The following is a 24,567-nucleotide window of genomic DNA, read 5'->3' as shown; positions in this document are numbered from 1 at the left end:
TTAAATAGGGATAATACTGCTTTTACCCCATATAGTTGGAATTGCACCACTCGTGTAACATACATTTAACAAAGCATGCATAAACATAACAGCAGTTTAATTCTTTAGAGCTTCAGTAGGTATTCCATCTATACCGTTAGCTTTCCCAAGTTTACCATCATCAACAACTTTTTTCACTTCCAAAATAGAAATATCAGTATTAAAACTAAGTTTATCAAAATCATCAATAACAATATTATACCTATCATTACATGACACATTTGGATTATTAAATAAGTTGCTAAATTCTATTTTCCATTTATGTTAACTAGACTCCGTGGACGGGCAAGCACCGAAGTATAACGAAAGTTTTGCAAATACCAATTTTTCCAACAGACTTCCAAAAACTTGAACGGTCAACATTTCATTCATTTAGTATATCATTCTAAATGTTGTATCAATGACGGCGCTTTGCCCTTTGGACGTCTGCATCAAACTGTTTGCGAATTTTAACAAATTGAGCTTTTTACGTAATCCTACTAACCCTGTTAATTAAGACCAAAGCTCAGTGAGATGATTTGTCCACCAATGTTTACCTGGACGCCGCTTTCGAGAACCCATGTTCGATCCTATTTTTACAGATTTATAAGGAATATCACCACACATCATGTAACAATTTCACACCATTTATCAAATGCTATATTTATATTGTTTACGTGCGCATACCTTGTTCCAAAGTATCAATCGTTCTTTTAACATCTGATACAATGTCATCATTACATAAAAATCATTAAAAAAGCAATATCACACTTTGGTGAAAACAAATGATTTGTTTGAGCATAACTGATACATAATTCTATATTCAGCGTCTTTGGCGTGCTTGCATTTCAGCCAGGTTGATATCGAGCCCCCGCCCTTAACAGCTCTTGGATGAAAACTTCTGTTTGCTGTTGCAATCGCCTCCTTTGCATCGATTCCACCGTCTCTAGTAGTCGAATCTGATCGCCCGAGTCACCTTCAGATTCGTCCTGCAATTCTGCTTTTGCCTTTGAAATAGCATACAGTGCCTTTTTGATGTAATGTATTTCTTCGCATATGGTTATCTTCACTTTATCATCTTCCAACTTTATGAGGTTATATAAAAATAATAAAACATAATTTAACAGTAAATATACATTTGGTCGTAGTTACCATTGTCATCTGTCATAACCTTGATTACGAAAGCAGTTTCTTTTATCATTTTTTCAACTGACCTTTGATTATCGGTATAAGTAATTTATTAACGTTTTAGAACCAATATGGTGGAGACCAACCCAAAGAGTTTTCAAAAGTTTGTTGCTCAATATTTAGAAAAAAATACTTATGATACATATTATTGTTGCTATCAATAGGTTTGATTCGACTCAGGTCAGTAGATAAAACACGTAAACAAAATCTGAGATCACCTCCTAAGAACGATCAATGCAAAGCATGGTAGGTTTTAACATGTTTAAAGACTAGCCTAAACTTATATCTATGACCAAAATTAATATCAAAACACGTGTCATGTATTTAAGGAAAAGGCCGTAATAAGCTGGCAATTTCAGGTCGATACTGAATGACGTCGTGAAGAAGCAGGGACGACCTGTAAATAAACTCTCAATTACATACATAAGGTGGAAATTGTTCACTTGCCACAATCAAATATTAAGCACATACAGCATAGCAATTTAACCACTTATTACGGCCTTTTCTTTTAATACACGACGACATGTGTTTTGATATTTATTTTTGTATATTTCGGGATGGAATTTTCCCTTGAACAAAGGTAATACGTTTCACTTACTTTTTTCAGTTCCATCGAAATGAAATAGTCACGGTCGACAATGCATGTATCATAATCTAATAGCACATTTATATTGGACACATATTTCTTAAATTTGTCAGCAGAAGCATCTGTGGAACCAACTATCTCACGGTGATCATTTTTCACCTGGAAAATATCAAATAATGCATGTCAAAACATTTTGAAAACACAACAGAACGTAACATAAATATGAATAATCTCATATAAAATCGCCCTCGTGATTTAATTGCAATGCGTCAGAATTACCGCAATAACCAACACAAAGCCGGATATTATCACTTAAATTTGAACTTTAAAACAGAAACTAAATAAAGTAATGTATTTCGAATGTTTTTGGTATATAAATCTGTTCTACTAAGCTTACAAAAATTTCGTACCTGCTCAAGCATACGTATGTCATCATCGTCCAGTGTTCGTCGTAAAATAGTATTGTTTGTACAAATCTGAAAAAATGCTGTGAGCTCCATTTGATCGACGTTTGAAACATCTCTGTATCCAGTGCAAGATATGTAGCACTTCATTTGTTCACAAGCCCTTGTAGATAATTGTTCATAATTCGAATTCGACCATATTGGTTCTTCCATTATATGCTCCATTGTCATAATATCATATAACATTCCACAAGCGTTGATTGCTGGGCATGGAATCGTATTCTCTTTCGCACAGTTACAACGGCCCCTTTTCCTTGGAAAAGAACATTGCCCTGACATTGCATGGTACGGCTTCACTTTATCCGGATCACAGCTATTGCATTCGTATATATTCATGAGATTGCTCTTTTTTTTAACTTTTCGAACATTTTCTTGAAATTTGTCTTCAAACAGCTGTTTCATAAACGGGCGTATAGCTGATGTAATATGGTCTATGGCAAAATAAGATTTTATCCAGTTTCTCAACGGTTCGTCGGTTATCTCAATTTCCATGTCGTTCTATTGACTCGTTACAGACCTATTAAGATACTGGAAAAAAAGCATACAACTACAAACATAGCAATAAATAAAATATATTCGTCGTGTGAGCTTAAAACAAATCCACTTACTTTCAAAATTGTCATTTTCATTTATAAATACCAAAATTAATCTATATATGTTAATTTGCATTTATTTGGTATTTGCCATACGCCCTTTGTCATGTCTAATCATGTCTTTGGAAGGAAATTTGCATTCAAATTTACATTAATGTGAATGACTGTTTATTGACGAATTCTTTATATTTTGAATGTATTCGCAAAACCGACATGCGTTTGTATAGAACTATTAATGAAAAGTAAGATAGTTGCAATTGGTTACTTTAAAATGAACAATATGTTGAAGTATATTGTTAGTTAATTATTTTTGTTTTTATAAAAACTCGTAGATTTCTCAGTTGTCATTTTTGATTTGTTGTGATTAAACAGTTATCGATCGTGTATAAGAATTCGCGACATATTTGGTTCGGCTTTCACTTCTCACTGCTTAATTTTAGGAGCCAAATTACTATTGACCCGTGCAATGTTTACAAGTGTTGCCACAAGACTGTTCATCCTCTTTGCTAGTATAATGTGAGTTTTCTGTCACCTAATACAATGACCACATAGACATATTTGAAGTGGAATACTTGTAGAAGTTATGTAATACATGTTAACTAAAGGATGACCATTAAGTTATTAAAACAAGAAATGTGGCCATGCCAAAAAAGAATTTCTTATGTTAACCTAATAATTTTGATGAATGTAATTTACTGTGTAATCACAATCTTCATGCAAGCTACACACAGAGAAAATTATTTCAAGAGATCCATTCCATCCAGATGACGGTTATTGAGAGGAAACCATTGCGTTACTTATAGTTATATGCATCTTGCCCGGAATTGCAGTAAAAATTACAGTACACTGCCGTCATCCGCATTTAAGTTATTGAGTGGACACTGTCTATTTTAGTAACAGTGGCCTTGACCCCACTAATTCAGCCTTTAACAAACCAACATAAACAATTTCAAAAAATATTTCAATACTAACTGAAGTGATTGAACACAAAATCATTAAATATTTTTAGCAAAAGTGACCTTGACCGTGACAACCTGACCTCAAACTCAATGCCATGCTAGGTTTACATGTCTTTCAGAGATAAGAGGTGTTGCTCAAAAACGCAAAGCTGAATTATCTTAATACAAAAAGAGAAAAAAATCTGCTTTATGGCAGATCAGAGTTATGGGTCTTAGTCTGGTAATTCGCATGCTAATTCACAAAACATGTGTGAAATAATTAAATATGTGTGGTAGTTACACAGATATATAAATTGTACTTATTATTCGCAAATCTTCGTATTCAGATATAACGGAAGTGTACCCATAAACACATTTTTCCCATATAAATAATAACACCATATCAATTATCTGTATTATCTTGTGGATATAAATACGAAGTATTTGACAGTCTTATCGTAACATAAGAAAGTTACTGCAATTTAAATATTCTTTATGCCAATCCCCAATTTGTGCCTAAAAGCATTTGACCCTTAGGCTTAGGCCGGACGATGAAAACCAGTTTCAACTGAAAGCCATCAGACCGAAGTCCGTCATCTCCACCAGAACCACAACCACCATCGGTACATGGAATGTCCGCACCATGTGCGAGACCGGGAGGACAGCACAGAGATGAGGAAGTTCAACCTCACCATCATATGGATCAGTGAATCAAGATGGACTGGCTCTGGGCAGAGCGTCTGCCGTCCATTTAGTTCATGTTGTTCTCTAAGTCGGAACAAGGAGCGCTCATCGGGAGGGAGGCACGTGGACCAGGAATCATGACGGCCTCCTAACAAAGAAGAAGAGTATCAATTTGGACATAATCCAGTGCTGCGCTCCGACAACGGCAGTAAAGAGGATGAGAAGGTCAACTTTTACAATAGACTGCCTACCATCATACAAGACAGAACAAAGAGAAACATCATAATTCTTATGGGTGATTTCAAAGCCAAGATCGGCAGACACAACCGAGGAAAAAAGGAAATCATAGGGAAGCAAGCGTTAGGTGAGATGAACGACAACGGGGAGAGATTCGCCGACCTGTGCGCCACAAGTAACCTGGTCATCGGAGGAAGTGTTTTCCACAGAACGATACACAAGGTAACTTGTGCATCGCAATGAAGTTTTGTCACTATCTTAAGGATGTACGTGTCAAGCGAGGAGAAGACAGACAAGCGGAGCTACCTAGAGAAACTTGTAACAGAGGCGGAAGAGGCAGCCTATCAGAACAGAAATAAAGATTTGTACTGCATCACCGAGAGATAAGCATGAAAGTTTGCCACGTCAGAGATGTCAGTAAGGGACAACAAGAGGACCATGATGGCCCTGTATCGCTCCACTGCTGAAAAAAAGGTTGAAACAAATATTCTCTGCATGTGCAAATACTTAAATATAGGCCCTAAATAAGCACATGTACACTTTTGTGACCCCCTGGGCTGGGTCAAATTTAACCCCAGGGGCATACTTTGAGCAAACTTTGTAGAGAACTACTACATCTCACTACATACAAAATGTGGTAGCCCTATGTCCTAGAGTTAAGGACAAGAATATTTTTAAAGTTTTCACAAAATAAGCGTATATAATGTTTAATTTTGTGACCCACGGGTCATGGTCAAATTTAATCCATAGGGCATAATTTGAACAAACCTGGTAGAGGACTATAAGATGTTACTGCATACCAAATTTGGTAGCCATAGTCTGAATGGTTTTCGACAAGAAGATTTTTAAAGATTTCACAAAATAGACGCTTTATAAGATTTATTCAATTTTGTGACCCCCCGGGGCAGGGTCAAAGCTTACCCCAGAGGCATTATTTGAACAAATTTGGTAGAGCTTTATTAGATGTCACTACATACCAAATTTGGTAGCTCTAGGCCCAATCGTTATGGACAAGACATTTTTTTTAAGTTTTCACAAAATAGGCCCCATTTAAGCGTATGTTCAGTTTTGTGACCCCCCGGGCAGGGTCAAATTTGACCCAAGGGACATAATTTGAACAAACTTGGTAGAGAACTATTAGATGTCACTACATACCAAATTTGGTAGCCCAATGCCTTATGGTTAAGGACGAGTAGAGTTTTAAAGTTTTCACAAAATATGCACTATATTAGAATATAATCGATTTTGTGGCCCCCAGGGCAGGGTCAAATTTGACCCCTGGGTCATAATTTGAACAAACTAAGTAGAGGACTATACAATGTCACTACATACCAAATTGTGGAGCCCTAGACCTAATGGTTATGAACAAGATTTTTTTTAAGTTTTCACAAAATAGGCATTATATAAGCATATGTTCAATTTTGTGACCCCGGGGCAGGGTCAAATTTGACCCCAGGGATAAAATTTGAACACATTTGGTACAGGACTATTAGATGTCACTACATACCAAATTTGATAGCCCTAGGCCGGATGGTTATGGACAAGCATAGTTTTGAAGTTTTCACAAAATAGGCCTTATATAAGCATATGTTCAATTTTGTGACCACCCGGGGCAGGGTAAAATTTAACCCCGGGGATAAAATTTGAACAAATTTGGTAGAGGACTATTAGATGACACTACATACCAAATTTGATAGCTCTAGGCCCGATGGTTATGGACAAGTAGATTTTTAAAGTTTTCACAAATCTGCTCCATATACGCTTATGTTCAATTTTGTGACCCCCAGGGCAGGGTCAAATTTGACCACAGGGGCATAGTTGGAACTAAATTGGTAGACGACTATAAGATGTCACTAACTACCAAATTTTGCAGCACTAGGCCCAATGGTTATGGACAAGCAGATTTTTAAAGTGTTCACAAAATAAGCCCTTTATAAAAATATATTCAATTGTGTGACCCCCGGGGCACTTTCAAATTTGACCCCAGGGGCATAATTTGAACAAACTATAAAGAGAACTATTACATGTCACTACATATCAAATTTGGTAGCCCTATGCCATACGGTTATGGACAAGTAGATTTTTTAACTTTTCCCACAATAGGCCTTTTATAAGCAATGTTCAATTTTGTGACCCACCGGGGCAGAGTCAAACTTGACCCCAGGGGCATAATTTTAACAAACTTGGTAGAGGACTATAAGATGTCACTACATACCAAATTTGGTAGCCCTAGGCCGAATGGTTATGCACAAGCATATTTTTAAAGTTTTCAAAAAATAAGCCCTTTATAAGCATATATTCAATTTTGTGACCCCCGGGGCAGTTTCAAATTTGACCCCATGGCCATAATTTCAACAAACTAAGAAGAGAACTATTACATGTCACTGCATACCAAATTTGGTAGCCCTAGGCCCTATGGATACAAACAAGAAAATACAGTTATGGACAAGATATTTTTTAAAGTTTTCACAAAATAGGCCTTATATAAGCATATGTTCAATTTTGTGACCCTCCGGGCAGGGTCAAACTTGACCCTAGGGGCATTATTTGAACAAACTTTTTAGAGGACTATAACATGTCACTACATACCAAATTTGGTAGCCCTAGGCCCAATGGATACGGACAAGATTTTTTTTTAAGTTTTCACAAAATAAGCACTTTATAAGCATATATTCAATTTTGTGACCCCTGGGGCAGTTTCAAATTTGACCCCAAGGGCATGATTTCAACAAAATAAGAAGAGAATTATTACATGTCACTATATACCAAATTTGGTAGCCCTATGCCATACAGTTATGGACAAGAACATTTTTAAAGTTTTCACAAAATAGGCCTTACATAAGCATATGTTCAATTGTGTGACCCCCGGGGCAGGGTCATATTTGACCCTAGGGGCATAATTTAAACAAATTTGGTAGAGGACTATTAGATGTCTCTACGTACCAAATTTGATAGCCCTAGGTCCAATGGTTATAAATGAGAAAAAAATTTAAGTTTTCACAAAATAGGCCCTATATAAGCATATGTTCAATTTTGTGACCCCTGAGGCAGGGTCATATTTGACCCCAGGGGCATAATTTGAAGAAATTTGGTAGAGGACTATTAGTTGTCTCTACATATTAAATTCGATAGCGCTAGGCCCAATGGTTATGGACGAGAAGATTTTGAAAGTTTTCACAAAATAGGCCTTATATAAGCAAATTTGCAATTGTGTGGCCCCCCGGGGCAGGATCAAATTCGACCCCAAGGGCATAATTTAAACAAATTTAAAAAAGGTTCACCCCAGACACATTCCTGAGAAATTTCATCAGAATTGGACCAGTAGTTAAAGAGAAGAAGATGTTTAAAGGAAAAGTTAACGCACGCACGGACGCACGCACGACGGACACAGGACCATGACAGTAAGATCCGATGGCCTTTGGCCAGTGGAGCTAAAAATGGAGGAGTAATAACAGATGACGAAGGGCAAAATAAGAGGTGGATTGAGCACTTCCAGAAGCTACTCAACAGGTCAGCTGCTGTGAACCCACCGGAGATTCTGGCAGCTACAAGCGATTTGCAAATCAAGTGCTGCACTCCCACAAAGGTAGAGATCAGCAGCGCCATTAATCAATTGAAGAACGGCACATCTGCAGGACCAGACAGCATACCGGTAGAAGCGCTTAAGTCTGACGTGGAGAACAGTGTGGAGCTACTATTCCCACTCTTCAGCAAGATGCGGGAAGAAGACAAAATTCCAACAGAGTGGAAAGAGGGTTACCTCATCAAGCTTCCAAAGAAAGGCAACCTCAGTTCCTGCTCAAACTACCGAAGAATCACACTGCTGTCCATCCCAGGAAATGTGTTTAATCGCATCATGCTGAACCGAATGAGTAGACCTGCATCTACATCACCAACAAGCAGGCTTTCAAAATGAGAGATCATGCACAGATCAGATTGCAACCCTTTGCATCATTCTGGAACAATCCGTGAAGTGGAATTCGCCGTTGTATGACAACTGCATTGACTATGAAAATGCGTTCGACAGCGTTGACCGGGATGCCTGGACACTTTTGAGACACCACGGGGTGACAGGAAAGATCCGGTGTGAGGCAAGGCTGCTTACTCTCACTTTACCTGTTCCTGCTGGCCGTAGACTGGGTAATGAAGACGTCCACTGAGCAGAAGCGGAATGAAATTCAGTGGACACTCTGGAAACAGTTGGAAGACCTCGACTTTGCCCATGATTTGGCTTTTTTAACCCAACAACAGATGAAGGAAAAGACAAACATGGTAGCGGACAAATAAGCCAGGCGGGGCCTCACCATCAACAGAGGGAAGAGCACATATTAAAGTGTTTAAAAAAGTAGTTTGTCCGTATACTTTTCTTAATATTTTATCACATAACATTGTGTAATATAGTATTACAATCAATGTTCAGGCGTTGTTCACAAGAAGTTTCACAATAATAACATAAGTGTTTTTAAGTAAGAATTAAACAATTTGTTGTGTGCCAAACTTTTACATATTTACGCAGGCATCATTAATAAATCAACAAAATTAATCCAAGATTACGTAAAACATATATATTATTACCAATTGTAGAATTGTAGAACCCCAAGGGAAAATGAAGAGAGGGCGGCCTAGAAACACCTGGCGCCATGGCCTGGATGCAGATGCTAAGAAGATGGGCCAAACATGGGAGCAGCTGGAGAGACTCGCCCAGACGACTGGAGGAAGCTGGTTGGCGGCCTATGTCCCAGATGGAACCAAAGGCAAAGATGAGATGAGATGATGAATTGTAGAACTTATGAAGCAATTATCATATTTATTTTATATTCAAATATCAACTCAAATATACATTTAAGTATAAGTATGCTCGAAAAATAGAATGTCAGTTGAACACATTTTCATTAGCTGGGGCATTACACAGACGCCGACATTTGGATGAGAATAAAAGCTTGGACTATTCGGTTAATAGTTGAGTTAATAATCATTGATTATTTATTTAACCCTTTCCCACTTAGATACTTAGTTTGACGCATTTGTAGTCCCTTAGAAAGTAAAATTGTATGTCGCAGGCTGTTCTGGTTTTATGTTGTTTGCATAAATTATATAGCCATTTTCACTTTGCTTCTGAATGGGAAACGAAAACTTTATTTTTATAAATGTACTTAGTTTCATTCATTAGCAAATTGGTAATAAAGTTAAATAAATAACATTGGTACAGTAGAATTAAATTAATATGATTGCTTTAATCAAATTAAAACATTGGAATTTTCATTAATTCATAATTTTTTAGAATGTACTTATTGCAATCTATAATGATGAAGTTAATGATATTATCGAATAATAGTTGAATACATGAAGTGGTTCCTTATAAATTATATGCTCACTTATTGAAATGTTGTGTTATTATTCACCAATACATTCGTATAACCCTACTGTATCGCTCAATGGATACACACCGCTTTTCTAGTATGTATATTTTACCGATAATCCCATGTCTTTGCAACCTCAATTAAAACATTATCAGTGTGGCCATTATTGGTGATTAACGCGTATAAGAACACAAACATAAGCAATTTGTAAAGTGTACAGTGAATTATAGGATATAGTTTCCCCATTAAACATGCGCAAATCAGGTATTGCAATGTGCACGCATCGTGCACAGTTCAGATTAAATAATAACTATCAATAGACACATGAATTTAATTTAAGATTTAGTGCAACATGTACACATTATTTTCAGAAAACCGGGCGAAATAGAAAGTACATTTATGTTTACAATTAAAGTGCATTTGCATGTATCTAAACTTTTCTGGATTACTTATTGATTTATCTTCACCAATTAAGTTTTCAATCGCATTTTTAAATAAATATTGTCTACAAATGGCAATAAACATGCCTAGATAAACTTGTTAAAGTTGAAAATGATTCAAAAGATGGAAACAGTAACAGCAATACAGTCGATTGGTGTATAGCGGATTATAGTGAGTAACGGATAGCTTAAACGTTTTTTGCAAAATACTTTTATTTATGTTAAGATTTATAGTTTTCTATGAATTGAATACAAAAAGCCTTTCATTGTTAAGTCGATTAATGTTTTTGTTGATGTGTGTCAATGTTTACAACTGTTTCTTTTTTCGAAAGCGAAACATGGTCACGTTATGTACGCACCGTTTTTGTGACGACAGGAAAAGTGCAGACGAATGGTTTCTTGAATTTTGCAGATTTTGTTTGGTAAACATAATGTTCATTGATGTAATATTTTAGTATTATGTGTCCTTTACAAAAGTAAGAATGCTCAGAAACCAGATTGATGCGTACCATATAAAATAAGCATGAAAGCTGCAACTCGGGATTTAGTGAATAACCAACATGTGGTGACCCATATTCAAGAATGTGGGGATTGTCTCAAAAATGTGGTGACCCATATTCAAAAATGTGGGGATTGTCTCAAAATAAATATAAACTCAATTGAAGTTGTCCAATACACATGTGGTTAGCGTGTGGCTATGATAATAATAAGTGAAAACATCATTTTTAATGAAAAATCATCAAATTATAACAAAAAATCGATTTCTCTGAAAACATATTTTCCGCTATCAAATCTATATATCGATTCAACTCAAAACGACCCGAATATAGGGTGCATCGCTTTGAACAGCCATTAATTGTGCTGCGATTTCCATGAACTTGGTCTTATTAAACGCAGAAATGAATTTCCTTTCTGGAAATGTACATATATTGCAATTATTTTTTACAAATGCTGTGTCAAATTTCAAGAAATAACACGATACACATGTAATCCGATAAAGACCTAAGCGATCCGGTAATGGCTGAATCAGTGTACCATGAAATTTGCGCTGTAAACAAATAATCTTTTTTTGAAATTTAAAACCGCTGTCATGTTTCAATAGGAAAGACATGTATTTATCTAGGTTTAATGGTTTAATTACTGAATGCATGGTATTTACGTTGAAATGAGACTCGAAGTCCTTTGCTATCCGTTATACATCAATCGACTGTAGACCGTGAACACATGCTATTGATCACACCTTTATTTACACCGACATTAGATTATAGCACTTAGACAGTCAGGGGCACGAGTTAGCCTAAATCATTATAAAAGAGCAATATAAGTATATATAAATTTAAAGAAAACACTTGAGACAAAATAAAAAAAGGAACCAAGACATACCTGTGTTGAATTACGGGCAAAACGCAGCACGTTATATTTTATTTTACAGAGTATACAAAAGAGAATAGTCATTTGAAGTCATGTTATATTTATTTAAATTCCGTTCCATTTATGTCCAAACTTGTATGCACTGGCGGAAGTTAAGTATTCATTTCCCAATTAACTTTTAAGGCTTAATTATTTCGTATACCAAATGTATAGTTCTTCTTGAATTCTCTGAGCTTTTATAAGTACACATGTACATACGTGACCCGGAGAGTCAATAGCTGGGAGTCGGATTATTGCAACTAACCAAATGTGATATAATTATATTGATGCATGATTCCAAAGAGTCATTATATACCGCATTTTAAATAGCGAATATCAGTTTACAATTGTGTACAAAAAAACAACGTCCGAAATAGTACCTTTATAGATAATTTCGTGAAAAAACAATGTCGCGTACCAGCAACTTTTCTTTTCGCTTTCGGTTTGAGATGCTGTTGTTGTGCAAATCAAGAGCTATGTAAGCAATCTTCTGATTGGCTTACGTAACACACCCTCTAAACAGCGGTAAATTTGAAATCGTGAATCTAAGTATAACTCGAAGTTTCTCTTTATCTGTATTAGGCAGAAAATGAGGCATAAAATATTGCTATACTGTGGTAAGACATACAACACAACATGTATTTAGCTGTAATAACTATTTGTAAATATTGGTAATGTTTATAAAGGTAATGTTAACATACATATCATGTCTCTGTGAACTCAAAGGCCTATAATATTCAATAACATGCGTATGACTTATTTCGACAGTCATTTTTTATAAAAGAACAAAAAAACTATTAGACGAGAATTGTAATGCAAATAAAACCTGATTATATTTTTAAGCCTTATCATGTATTACTTTTGTTATTTTGTTATATTTTATCACTTATTTAGTTATACCTCCTCCACCGGCAAGGTTTAGAAGTAAAAGGTGTGTAATATATTCATCATGGACATCTGTCCGTCTGTGTGTCCGTCTGTCCTTCTGTAAGCACATATTTACACAACTGGGAAAAACTGGCCACGCCCCTGGGCCAGTCGTATGTTTAAAATGTTAACACAAAATGTAGTACTTTATTCCTAATGTAGTATATAATGTCACAATATTGAATAAGAAAGGTAAATTACTAATGCCGTGTGATTAATCTTTTGATAATATTATCAAATTAAAGGGACACTTATTACTTTAAGTATTTTTTACTACAAAACATTCCGTTACTTTAAAGCGGACAGGGTATATCCTGACCAGACTGCGAGAATGTATAGGCTGGTCTTGAGCTACACCGGCTGCATATTGCATCCTACCCATTATAGCACGATGTGGTTAATGCATTATTCGCAAATGATACCACGAAATATTCTAACCAGACTGCGCAAATGCGCGACCTGGTCTGGAGCTCCATCGGCTGCATATTGCATAATATCCATTATCGCACGACGCGACTAATACAACTTTGGCATTGTACCACATTGGTTTAGATTCGAATTGACATGACGCCTTATCAGTGATCGCTTCGCCCACTTAATCACGTGGCTCAGCGGGAAGAAAACCTAGACAAGCTAACACCAAAATGGCTTCTTTGCCTATAGACTGCATATAGATTTACGCGATATTCCGGATGATTTTATGGACTTGTTTAACACCATATTACACTTGTAAAGGGGTTGATGCCATTTAGTTATTCTGCAAATGCAAAAAATATACGATTAAAGAGAACATCAGCTATTTATAACGGGTAAATCGGTACATTAAACAAGCTCTCAAACGTTTGCGCGCTTACCGAAATCGAACCCTTTATTACGTGTAATGGTGGTATTTGCAATAAATTAACACTTCACCGGTATTTACCCGTGTTATTAACAAAATTATTACCGAAACATTGCCCCCGACCCGTGTATTTGACACGAAATAGCGCTTTATAACTGGGAATTCGGTGAAGTTTTACGCGCTTTCTGACGCCGGGTGGGTACCTCAATCCCACATGTTATTGCGCATAAAAGTGATATTAATCGTATAAAATATTGCTTATGGGATATTTATCAATCACTATAATTTAAAGCGCAAAAACAACACAGTCAGTTTGGACATTGTCTGATATAAAATTAGCGTTGTACGAAATGGAATACGGTCAGGCTATTATAAATTAATAAGGCTACCAATATCAGACGCTCGCGCAGGTACCGACTTCCCCGAAGTTACCGCATTTATTGGTTAACTAATATCAGTAATAATAACTCTTTTACAATAGCATTTATCGATACGTCTTTATTAAAATATAAACAAAATGGTTTTCACTTGTTTCTGACACACACAGAAACGCGATTTTTAACGGCGATTTCGTAAAGTTACACGAATTGGGTACCAAAATTCTCAATTATTTTACATGCACACGTGGCATAATACATACTTAATAATGCTTATTTATTGCTTATATGACATTTCAAGTTTGTGAAATAAATTAATGTTCTACAAAGGGGATCTCGGTAATTCTTGAAACGTCCACTCGCTCTTGTCAAGACCGCATTGCCGCGTTGGAAATGGTATAAATTTAATTCATCTAACTTATCTTTCTGGATACCAAATGTCAGGGTTGCATTAACCCTTTTTACACCGTTTTTGCCATATTTCATTTCCGTTTTTTAATCCGAACAAAATAAACGAAAATCGTTTAAAAAATGGGGACGACCGCATGCCTTTATCCATCTCTTACGTTCTCAAGTTCTTTTTTCGGCTTTGGAAACGAAATGAATTCAATGTCACCAACTAATCTGTCATGATATCGATTGTCCGAGTTACATAATCCCCATTGACACCGTTTAACCATTTTGAATCGTTTGTTTAAAGAGGAAAACAAAAGAAACTCGTTGGAATAAAAGTGAACCTAAACATATAGCTTGTCTAGAAAAGGGCGGACAGGTCGTTGCTAACGAGTGCGCCCGATTAATCGATCGCTGATTGGTGGATCAATTCTAGTTGGCGGAGCGATCATAGATAAGGCGTCATGTCAATTGAAATGACACATTATCAGTGATCGCTCCGCCCACTTAATCACGTGGCTCAGCGGAAAGAAAACATAGACAAGCTAACACCAAAATGGCTTCTTTGCCTATAGACTGCATATAGATTTACGCGATATTCCGGATGATTTTATGGACTTGTTTAACACCATATTACACTTGTAAAGGGTTTGATGCCATTTAGTTATTCTGCAAATGCAAAAAATGTACGATTAAAGAGAACATCAGCTATTTATAACGGGTAATTCGGAACATTAAACACGCTCTCAAACGCTTGCGCGCTTACCGAAATCGAACCCGTTATTACGTGTAATGGTGGTATTTGCAATAAATTAACACTTCACTGGTATTTACCCGTGTTATTAACAAAATTATTACCGAAACATTCCCCCCTACCCATGTATTTGACACGAAATAGCGCTTTATAACTGGGAATTCGGTGAAGTTTTACGCGCTTTCTGACGCCGGATGGGTACCTCAATCCCACATGTTATTGCGTATAAAAGTGATATTAATCATATTTAACATTGCTTGTGGGATATTTATCAATCACTATAATTTAAAGCGCAAAAACAACACGGTAAGTTTGGACATTGTCTGATATAAAATTAGCGTTGTACGAAATGGAATACGGTCAGGCTATTATAAATTAATAAGGCTATCAATATCAGACGCTCGCGCAGGTTACGACCTTCCCGAAGTTACCGCATTTATTGGTTAACTAATATCAGTAATAATAACTCGTTTACAATAGCATTTATCGATACGTCTTTATTAAAATAATAACAAAATGGTTTTCACTTGTTTCTGACACAAACAGAAACGCGATTTTTAACGGGGATTTCGTAAAGTTACACGAATTGGGTATAAAAATTCTCAATTATTTTACATGCACACGTGACATAATACATACTTAATAATGCTTAGTTATTGCTTATATGACATTTCAAGTTTGTGAAATAAATAAATGTTCTATAAAGGGAATCTCGGTAATTCTTGAAACGTCCACTCGCTCTTGTCAAGACCGCATTGCCGCGTTGGAAATGGTATAAATTTCATTCATCTAACTTATCTTTCTGGATACCAAATGTCGGAGTTGCATTAACCCTTTTTACACCGTTTTTGCCATATTTCATTTCCGTTTTTTAATCCGAACAAAATAAACGAAACTCGTTTAAAAAATGGGGACGGCCGCATGCCTTTATCCATCTCTTACACTTCTCAAGATCTTTTTTCGGCTTTGGAAACGAAATAAATTCAATGTCACCAACTAATCTCTCAGGATATCGATTGTCCGAGTTACATAATCCCCATTGACACCGTTTAATCATTTTTAATCATTTTTTAAAGAGGAAAACAAAAGAAACTCGTTGGAATAAAAGTGAATCTAAACATATAGCTTGTCTAGAAAATGGCGGACAGGTCGTTGCTAACGAGTGCGCCCGATTAATCGATCGCTGATTGGTGGATCAATTCTAGTGGGCGGAGCGATCATAGATAAGGCGTCATGTCAATTGACACAAATTGTTCAAGGTGGACCTTCATGTCAGATAAAAATCATCAAGGAAAACGGCTATCCAGTAAATCGTATAGGTATATGTATTCGTCCAATTCAAATTAATACAATACCTGTTACCAGACGTTCCACTTTATGTGGCGATCTATAATAAACATGAATGTGGCCTGCTAGTATAATACATTTTATCGTGCAACACAGACAATATCGATATAAATTCAAACTAATTTGTCCGATTATCGAAATACATCTCAAGTGCAGTCTCCTCGATTTTAGCGTACTTGTCTCCAATTGAACATACCGTGATTTACGGCTGTGATAAGCTTCGTTTTATATAATCGCACGTTTATTTGCTTTTCTAAGGCATATCGCGTGATGGTATTCGTCAAAAAGCATTAATGGAAAGTAACCTTTACGTCCGATAGTGTGTTAATTTAAATCTGGCGTGCGATGTCATGACGACCGAGTACTATGATGACTGTTAGGTCATGAATTGTTTAATACGGATGTCTTCAATAACATTATCAGACAATTATGCCCCTAGTATATTGGCAACTGTCGTGAAGCTCGTGCAAACTTAAAACTGAACAATTTGTGTTCTCGCGGAAGCACAATACTACAGAAAAAGTTCACAACAATATGACATTCAATTTTAATTTTGCATTATATCATTATAAAACATTGATATATACTCGCACATATTGTTTTGTATTTAAAACATATACCAACATTCACAATTTCACAAGGATAGCTTGTGAAATAAAAACATAATGATTTAGTTTTGAAATGAAACAATATTAATAAAGTGAAGTGTTAACAAAATATAGTAGTATAGGAAACACATCATTTGACAATTAAGCATGACATTGACAGACATAGTTTGCTCTTTTTAAGGGTAACATGTTTTAGTCTACAAAACGTTTTTGAAATGACAAATATTATTCTCCTAAATTTCAGTAGTGTAATTTCTCTGTACAATCGCCTGATTTCCAAACGCCGCACTCCTGTGAACGAAACGCCTCGTTCCTGTGGACGCGTTACGCGGGTGCGTACTGCGGTGGGGGTTGTGGGTAGCCGCCTGGTTGTCCTGGATATGGACCGGGTTGACCTGAATACGGAGCCGGTTGCCCGGGATAAGGGGCGTAGGGCATAGGTTGAGGAATACTTGCCATCTCTACAAAACACAAACTTAAATACTTACTTTATTCATATGCAGTTGATGGATGAACAAGAAATGGATTGTTTACTTTAATAATCCAGCGAACAATAGTGATAACGTCAATAATTAAATATGTCATGTGAAACGCAACTTAAGAAAAGCGAGGACAAGTCAAAAATGCATCAATTGGAACTATTTTGATACTGAAGCAGCAATTCAGTTGTTGTTTGTTGTTTTGTTTGTTGTTTTTTTATTTGGGGGGGGGGGGCTAAGCTTTACCTCTGTCAAGAAAGGTGTGTAAATATAAATCAATTTTGATTACATTTTTATGGTTCTAAACGTACAGCAAGTGAACTTACGTGTTGTGTTAGATATGACCGTGATGTTAGGGGTCGCAGAGGCCTCCTGCACCACGACCACCGGAGGACTGCTGCGACAACGACGACAAATGCACCTACAGACGCAGACCCAAAAGATGACACCTATTATCGTACCAACGACTCCGCCAGCTATACCTCCTACATTCCTGAATATATAAATATATGAATTTGTTGGACAAAAGACCGTCAAATGTCAACAAAAGACCATTGAGGCCGCAGACAGGCCCTTAAAAAACTCTGTATTTTAGTTTTGTTTCTGTCATTTTTTAACTCTTGGAAATGTAAAATATGTTTATATAAGTACTAGTGTAATGAATTGCATTGGCAATCGATAAGATCTTTTTTGCGCAAACATAAGCTCAAAACGTACGATGATGTGTCGCTCCTACAACAGTTGTTGCCAACGCAGTAGGTTCCATCACTGCAAGAACCAGCCTCCGCTAGTCTTCCTGTAAATACACATGGAATGCCGTGAAACACTTATCAAAACTTGAAAAACACAACGCAGTTTAAGTGGTGGCATCAAAACAACCACACATATGATGTTAAATCACAAAATAGTATGAGTTTCTCTAAAAATGTTAACTAGAGCTTCTGTGTTCCTTTTCGGCATTCATAGCAAGGATAGCAATAATGTTGTGTAGAGCGGTCAAAAGATGTAAATTGTCTCCCTTTGCAGTGACCATATGAACTTTTATCACGCAAGACGTACTTTTTTCCTACGCATTTTTTTTACTATTGAGTATTTTATACATTTGAACGAGTATTCCAGCACTGTGATTTCACTGCCTACACAAGACACTACATTTTTTATTGAATTATACTAATATTACTGTTTGTATTTGAGTTTCCACAATTACCAATGCTGCAGCAAAGAAACACGACCAGTAACGAAAAATGCATGTCGATTGACGATGACGATGGTTATTTCACAAATGGTGATCTTATTAGTTTACACGATTTTCCCAATCTTTTCGACAGGAAATAGTTGTGAAAGTATCAACCTTATCAATGGGATAAAATCTCAACGAGAGCAAAACATGAGCTCAATAAATTTCCTGCTGATAAAATAATCTGTATAGGATTTAATATATTCATCTAAAAAAAAATACTTATTTCCACGAAAAACGACAGTGTTCTTATTATCAGAAATACAAACTACAACTAACACATTAACATACATCGATCTAACTAAAGCGCTACAACATTCTCAAACACATGGAAACTTAAAATGAACAACCGGTTAAGATGAGTCAAAAGTTAGATTACTGTTTAAAAGGAAGTCGCTTATGATTACAAACAACCAAATATACGCGCATCTTCATTTACAATATTTACAAAGTTCATTATTTGGTGTTACCATCAATTTTTGTAATTTATTTGTCGGTCTTTCAATTGAGGTCATTGGTTAGTATAAAACAACCATATAACTACTATTTATAAAATGTACAGAATGTCCCCATGCCCCATACGTATACTCGTTACACTGTGTTCTTGCAATAGGCATCTGGGTGCCGTTTTACTAAGCAACTTACGCAAGTCTTAGACTTACGCACATATTTTAAAATATTTGAATTTCATTTATTTAAGATTGATGCAAATTAATTTGCACTTGCAATGTAACATTATATTATGAATTTCATTAAAACATATCATATGTCAATGTAGCAAGAATTTGAAGGAACTATACTGAATTTAAAATATGTGCGTAAGTCTACAAATTGCGTAAGTAGCTTAGTAAAACGGAACCCAGGTGTTAAATTGGTTGGGCACATCGTTGTTTCTTGTCAGTATTGTGAAGATCTGTTTGAATAAAAACCAACACAATGGGTTTTCCACCATTTAGGCAATGGGATCGTGACCCCAACGTGTGTTCTAATGCCGGTTACCAAAGGCGCGCGTGTTGATGTATAGTAATTTACTTAATAATTACCGGTATTTGTTTCTGTTTCTTTAATCCCCAACAGTTTCGCCGAATTGCAGCATGAGCAGCCCTTCCAGTGGAAATCATGTTTTTGAATTGAATTGTACTATACTCATAAACTGTGCCTTGTAATATGCAACAACTGACTATACAAGAAAAAAGGAATACACAACAAGTTAAGAAAATAAAAAATGACGTGTATTAGGTTATTCGTGCAATAATTATCTCAAATAAGTTGATCCATTTTAAATGTATGTGATACGAGTTATCATAATCATATTTACATTTCAAGCCGGGCAATCAAACGACAACCCAATGGTGTATTCACATAATTATTAGACAATTTTAACCAATGTACACAGTTAATTTCAACAACCAACATTGGAAATTATTTTAGCACATGCAAATCCTTTCACAAATTCATTGTTCAAATCTTATGTCAAATACGCCATATTGATCTGTATTATGTGTACAATTGATGCGAGTCTGTATATTGATAAACATGCACAATGAATGTGAGATTTTCTTTTAAATATAGATTTATCAGGCCATCAAAAGATTTACTATAAATTGGCATTAACTGCTGAAGACTTTGTTGGTGCCGATGTTTTTCTATGGTAATAGAATACTTGACGTAAATAAAAGTATGATAGTAGTAGTAGTAGAAAGTTTATTGTAAAGAAAGGCCTCCGGCCCATAATACAACATGTAAACATAATATATATTCAGATAATACAGAGAGTTGTCCCTACGTATATATTTACAGTAACATTTGACTGGAGAAAAAACAAACAAACATATAACAACTACAAGAATTACGTTCCATGTGAAAAACGTATTAACTGGTTAACATAGAAGGCTATTTTTTTTAAATAAAAAACTCATTTCCATTTTTAAACAGATAATACATATTATTAACACTAACTTTAGTATTATTTTAACGTTTTTTACATTAAACCTCAGCAAAACTTAGATAGATTGGTAAGTTCAAACCACGGTCAGTATTCACCATCGAATTCTTACAATGATTATAAAAATACTAAAGTAACAAGATGTGTTTGTTTTTCAATACTATTTGCATGTTTTTCCGTATTTATGCAGTTCAATAAAGTTTCGAAACTAATTTCTTTGTTTAAGGGGCCTTTTCACAGATTTTGGCATATTTTGAAGTTTGTCATTAAATGCTTTACATTGATAAATGTAAACATTGGATCTTAAAAGCTCTAGTAAAAAATACAGAATAAATTAAAAAAAGAAAAAAAGTAGCCGTTACCAGGGCTCGAACCAGTGACCCCCGGAGTCCTGGAGTAAGTCTGAAGTAAAAACGCATTAGCCCTCTTGGCTATTCCGCCGGGTATACACAGTTTAAGTATTTTATACCTTATATAAGAAATCTTCGTAGTTTCGTAAATTTAAACGACAACAACAGAACCCTCCAAATTATTCAATCGTTTCGCGTTGCAACGCTTTATAATTTTTAGGTTTTCAAATCGTCAAAAGATACATATAATGGCTATAGTGGATATGGTAAATGTTCAGTTATACTGTTTCCTCACAAATATCATAACTAAAACGAAAATTTGCGAATCTGAAACAACTTGTTTCAATTTTGTCAATTTACCAAACCGTGAATAGATCCCTTTAAATAAATTATTAAATTCTACGGAAACAAATATACTAAAATCACATATTTTAGCCGTGTGTACAACAAAGATTTCTGCTTGTGTGATAAGTATGTGTTGGTCACATGACAAATGACATACGTTTCAGATAAGACGATCCGTAAACAAAATTGGTAACAACGTGCATTTCAAATAATGAGTTGGTGAAAAAAAAATATGGGAAAAAATATGAATGGTAAGACCCTTCTGTACATGCAGAAAAAAATATATGTAGCACATCATTTAAGATCTAGTTTCACGCAAGCTATCATATGCATATTAGCGTTAAGGTCACCTGTTTTGTTAGTTATGGTTTAATTTCTTCTCGATCAAGATTGTGGTAGTTAAGTGGTAATAAAGTTTACCGTATTCAACGGCAGAAAAGAGGAAGTCATTTAACAAATAAAATTGGAAACTTCGCGTTTTGATATTCAAATCATTTTAAACGATCTCTTGCATTTGTCAATTTTATCTTTCTTATCATCTTGAAAATCCCCGCGAGCAAACCACCGTTTATCAACTCAAAGGAATGCGGAAGGTAAGATATCTTGTCTTCCATTATTTTGGTAAACCAAGACGTCCCATAAGAAACCCCGTTTGGACATGTTCAGAAGTGATAAGTTTCGTTTTCAAATTGCAACCAAAATTGAGCTTCCTGGACTATCAAGATTGAATACTTAGAAATATAGGTGACACATGTCAATGCATGTCATGAGCGTATCTTTTCTTTAAGAACGGGCATTTTTAAACGTGCCCATTTTAAAAATTGCAATAAGGGATGCATGTAATAAAAGTCTTTGAGACTGCGTATTAATCGAGAAATAATAGAATTAATCGAGAAATAAAAGTGTCACACATTGATTTTCGTCACATTAAATAAGCCCTATATCGACTTGATCCAAACGTTTTATAATCGATTTCTGCATCACTTTTAAAAGATTCGTGCTCATTAATTGTTTATGTTCGCAAATAACGTGCAGCTGGGAAATCATACCCAGGAAAAGCTTTGCAGCTTTAATTAAAAATACTTAAAAACATGAATAAGCAATCGAAACCTTTATATGTTCAGGTACTTTAATATACAAGTTTAAACTAGTAAGTACTTCGTGAATCAAGCCGTGTATAACAGGCTGACCCAATACGTTAATGCAATAAATAAAACTTCGTTTATTATATGCTGTTTATAAACGAAGGCCCGCACATGTTTATAAGGCACGACACTTTCCGCCCACACTGGCGTATAGTTTAGAAGAGACTTCCTATAAACACAAACTTCCGTAAATGCGAATAGTGTCGTCCTTGATTAGCCTGTGCGAACTGCACAAGATAATCTAAGACGACACTTAATGAACTTGCATTAAGCCCAGTTATCACAGAACGCGGTTCAAATACGTGCGTAGCTCATATATCAAATAATGAAACTGTCTCATAAAATCTTCCTATGTTATCTCATTTTATAATTGAATTGATCCACGGCGGAATAAATAATCATTCAAATCACTTAAATACTAAAATCAACGAAAATTTCGTAAAATATTTCTAAATAAAGTTAATCCATAAAAATCAGTGTTCCTTATAGCAATAGCCAAACTTTCATCGATGAATGTGGTATGGTAACATAGATTTAGAGGATATCCGAACATTAACGAGCGAACGCGAGATTATCTTCAGGCAGCTCGTGAAAGCTACGTCGTGCTTCTGGCGCTGCCTGAAGCCAATCTCGCGTTTGCTCGTCAATGTTCGGATATCGTCGAGGGAAATTCACATGGAATATATTGTGACACAAAAAATCAAGACTATTGTCAATGAATATGGCCCCCTTCCGGTGAAACTCCACCACTTTCAGCAATATTTATAGTCTATTTGTTGCCATAGCAACCAGAATTCTTGACGTAGGAACAAATGAAATGACGTGCATAATCTCCATATTGCCATCTGTCCATCTTTAAAGTCTCATTAAAAAATATGAAGAACTTTTAAGTTATCGCAGGATCCAGAAAAGTGTGACAGACTCACAGACGGACGGACACACAGAGCGCAAACAATACCGGTAGGGGACAATAAAAACGAGCATTTCGCATCTCGTTAAATATATGTTACCAGACCATATCTAGCGTATAAATTTTGCTTTTGATATAAGGAATGGGGTACGGACATAAGCCCTCTAGGACATTAGCCCCTAGGACATAAGCCCCTAGGACAAAAGCCCCTAGGACAAAAGCCCCTTTAAAAAAGTGCATGCTAGGACATTAGCCCCCAGGTGTTTTAAAACGTTCAAAACTATTTACAGGTAAGCATTTTTATTCCATTTTTTAAATTTCATATGTATATAGAAACAATACATATAGCTTGTACCAGACACGTAAATTTTAGTGTTTTTTTTTTTACATTTTCTTCACTATTTTTATCTTTGGACTTATTTTAAAACATTTTCCTATCTGACACCATCCAGAAGTCTAAAATTACCTTACAATTAGATACATAAGTAACATATTGTGTTGTTGTAGCTGTTAACCCATTAATTCCATTAATTTAAAAAAAGATGAAATTAAATACCTAAAAAATGAATGTAAACATAGGTAGGGGCTAATGTCCTAAGGGGTCAAATGTCCTAGGGGGCTAATGTCCAAATGGGCTAATGTCCTAGGGGCTTTTGTCCTAGGGGCTAATGTCCCAGAGGGCTAATGTCCTACACTAGGGGGTACGGACATAAGCCCTTCAGGACATTAGCCCCTAGGACATAAGCCCCTAGGACAAAAGCCCCTTTAAAAAGTGCATGCTAGGACATTAGCCCCCATGTGTTTTAAAACGTTCAAAACTTATTTACAGGTAAGCATTTCTATTCCATTTTTTAAATTTCATATGTATATAGAAACAATACATATAGCTTGTTTTAGTTATATAGTGTTGGAATTATGCTGTAGAGAATAAAAGATATGGAAATGGAAGAAAGGGAGGTAATTAAAAAAGAAGACTATAAACAGTTACTGT

At 35.7% G+C, this 24,567-nt stretch overlaps 2 protein-coding genes, 1 long non-coding RNA gene and 1 pseudogene across 8 annotated transcripts; 1 reads left to right on the top strand and 3 right to left on the bottom strand.

Moving 5' to 3' along the window:
• The window catches only part of LOC127834880 (polyubiquitin-C-like), a 321,474-nt pseudogene that overhangs the window by 201,119 nt on the left and 95,788 nt on the right, over positions 1–24,567 (bottom strand).
• LOC127834904 (uncharacterized) lies at positions 533–12,367 on the bottom strand. Of its 2 annotated transcripts, XM_052361035.1 has the most exons (5): positions 12,299–12,367; positions 9,284–9,439; positions 2,203–2,784; positions 1,805–1,951; positions 533–1,103 (listed from the first exon to the last, which is right to left on the bottom strand). In XM_052361035.1, the coding sequence occupies exons 3-5, from the start codon at positions 2,746–2,748 to the stop codon at positions 867–869; spliced, it is 930 nt and encodes a 309-aa protein (XP_052216995.1). In that variant the 5' UTR covers positions 2,749–2,784; positions 9,284–9,439; positions 12,299–12,367; the 3' UTR covers positions 533–866. The 2 variants fall into 2 exon arrangements, with proteins under 2 accessions (XP_052216995.1, XP_052216996.1); XM_052361036.1 differs by lacking the exon at positions 9,284–9,439 and having other exon boundaries at positions 12,299–12,365.
• On the top strand, positions 10,452–17,593 carry LOC127834918 (uncharacterized). The gene is made up of 2 exons (XR_008028283.1): positions 10,452–10,680; positions 17,410–17,593. It is a non-coding gene; the product is annotated as an uncharacterized LOC127834918 (long non-coding RNA).
• LOC127834911 (protein shisa-5-like) lies at positions 17,093–21,627 on the bottom strand. 5 transcript variants are annotated; one of them, XM_052361043.1, is made up of 5 exons: positions 21,189–21,627; positions 19,925–19,985; positions 18,362–18,440; positions 17,971–18,065; positions 17,093–17,626 (listed from the first exon to the last, which is right to left on the bottom strand). In XM_052361043.1, exons 1-5 carry the CDS (start codon positions 21,243–21,245, stop codon positions 17,490–17,492), a joined length of 429 nt encoding a protein of 142 aa, XP_052217003.1. In that variant the 5' UTR covers positions 21,246–21,627; the 3' UTR covers positions 17,093–17,489. The 5 variants fall into 5 exon arrangements, with proteins under 5 accessions (XP_052217003.1, XP_052217002.1, XP_052217005.1 ...); XM_052361042.1 differs by having other exon boundaries at positions 17,971–18,137; positions 21,189–21,622; XM_052361045.1 differs by lacking the exon at positions 19,925–19,985 and having other exon boundaries at positions 21,189–21,439.

The sequence above is a fragment of the Dreissena polymorpha genome, chromosome 6, assembly GCF_020536995.1.
Source record: "Dreissena polymorpha isolate Duluth1 chromosome 6, UMN_Dpol_1.0, whole genome shotgun sequence".
In the NCBI taxonomy this organism is placed as follows: Eukaryota; Metazoa; Mollusca; class Bivalvia; order Myida; family Dreissenidae; genus Dreissena; species Dreissena polymorpha.
This window is presented reverse-complemented; position numbering and strand designations above follow the sequence as displayed.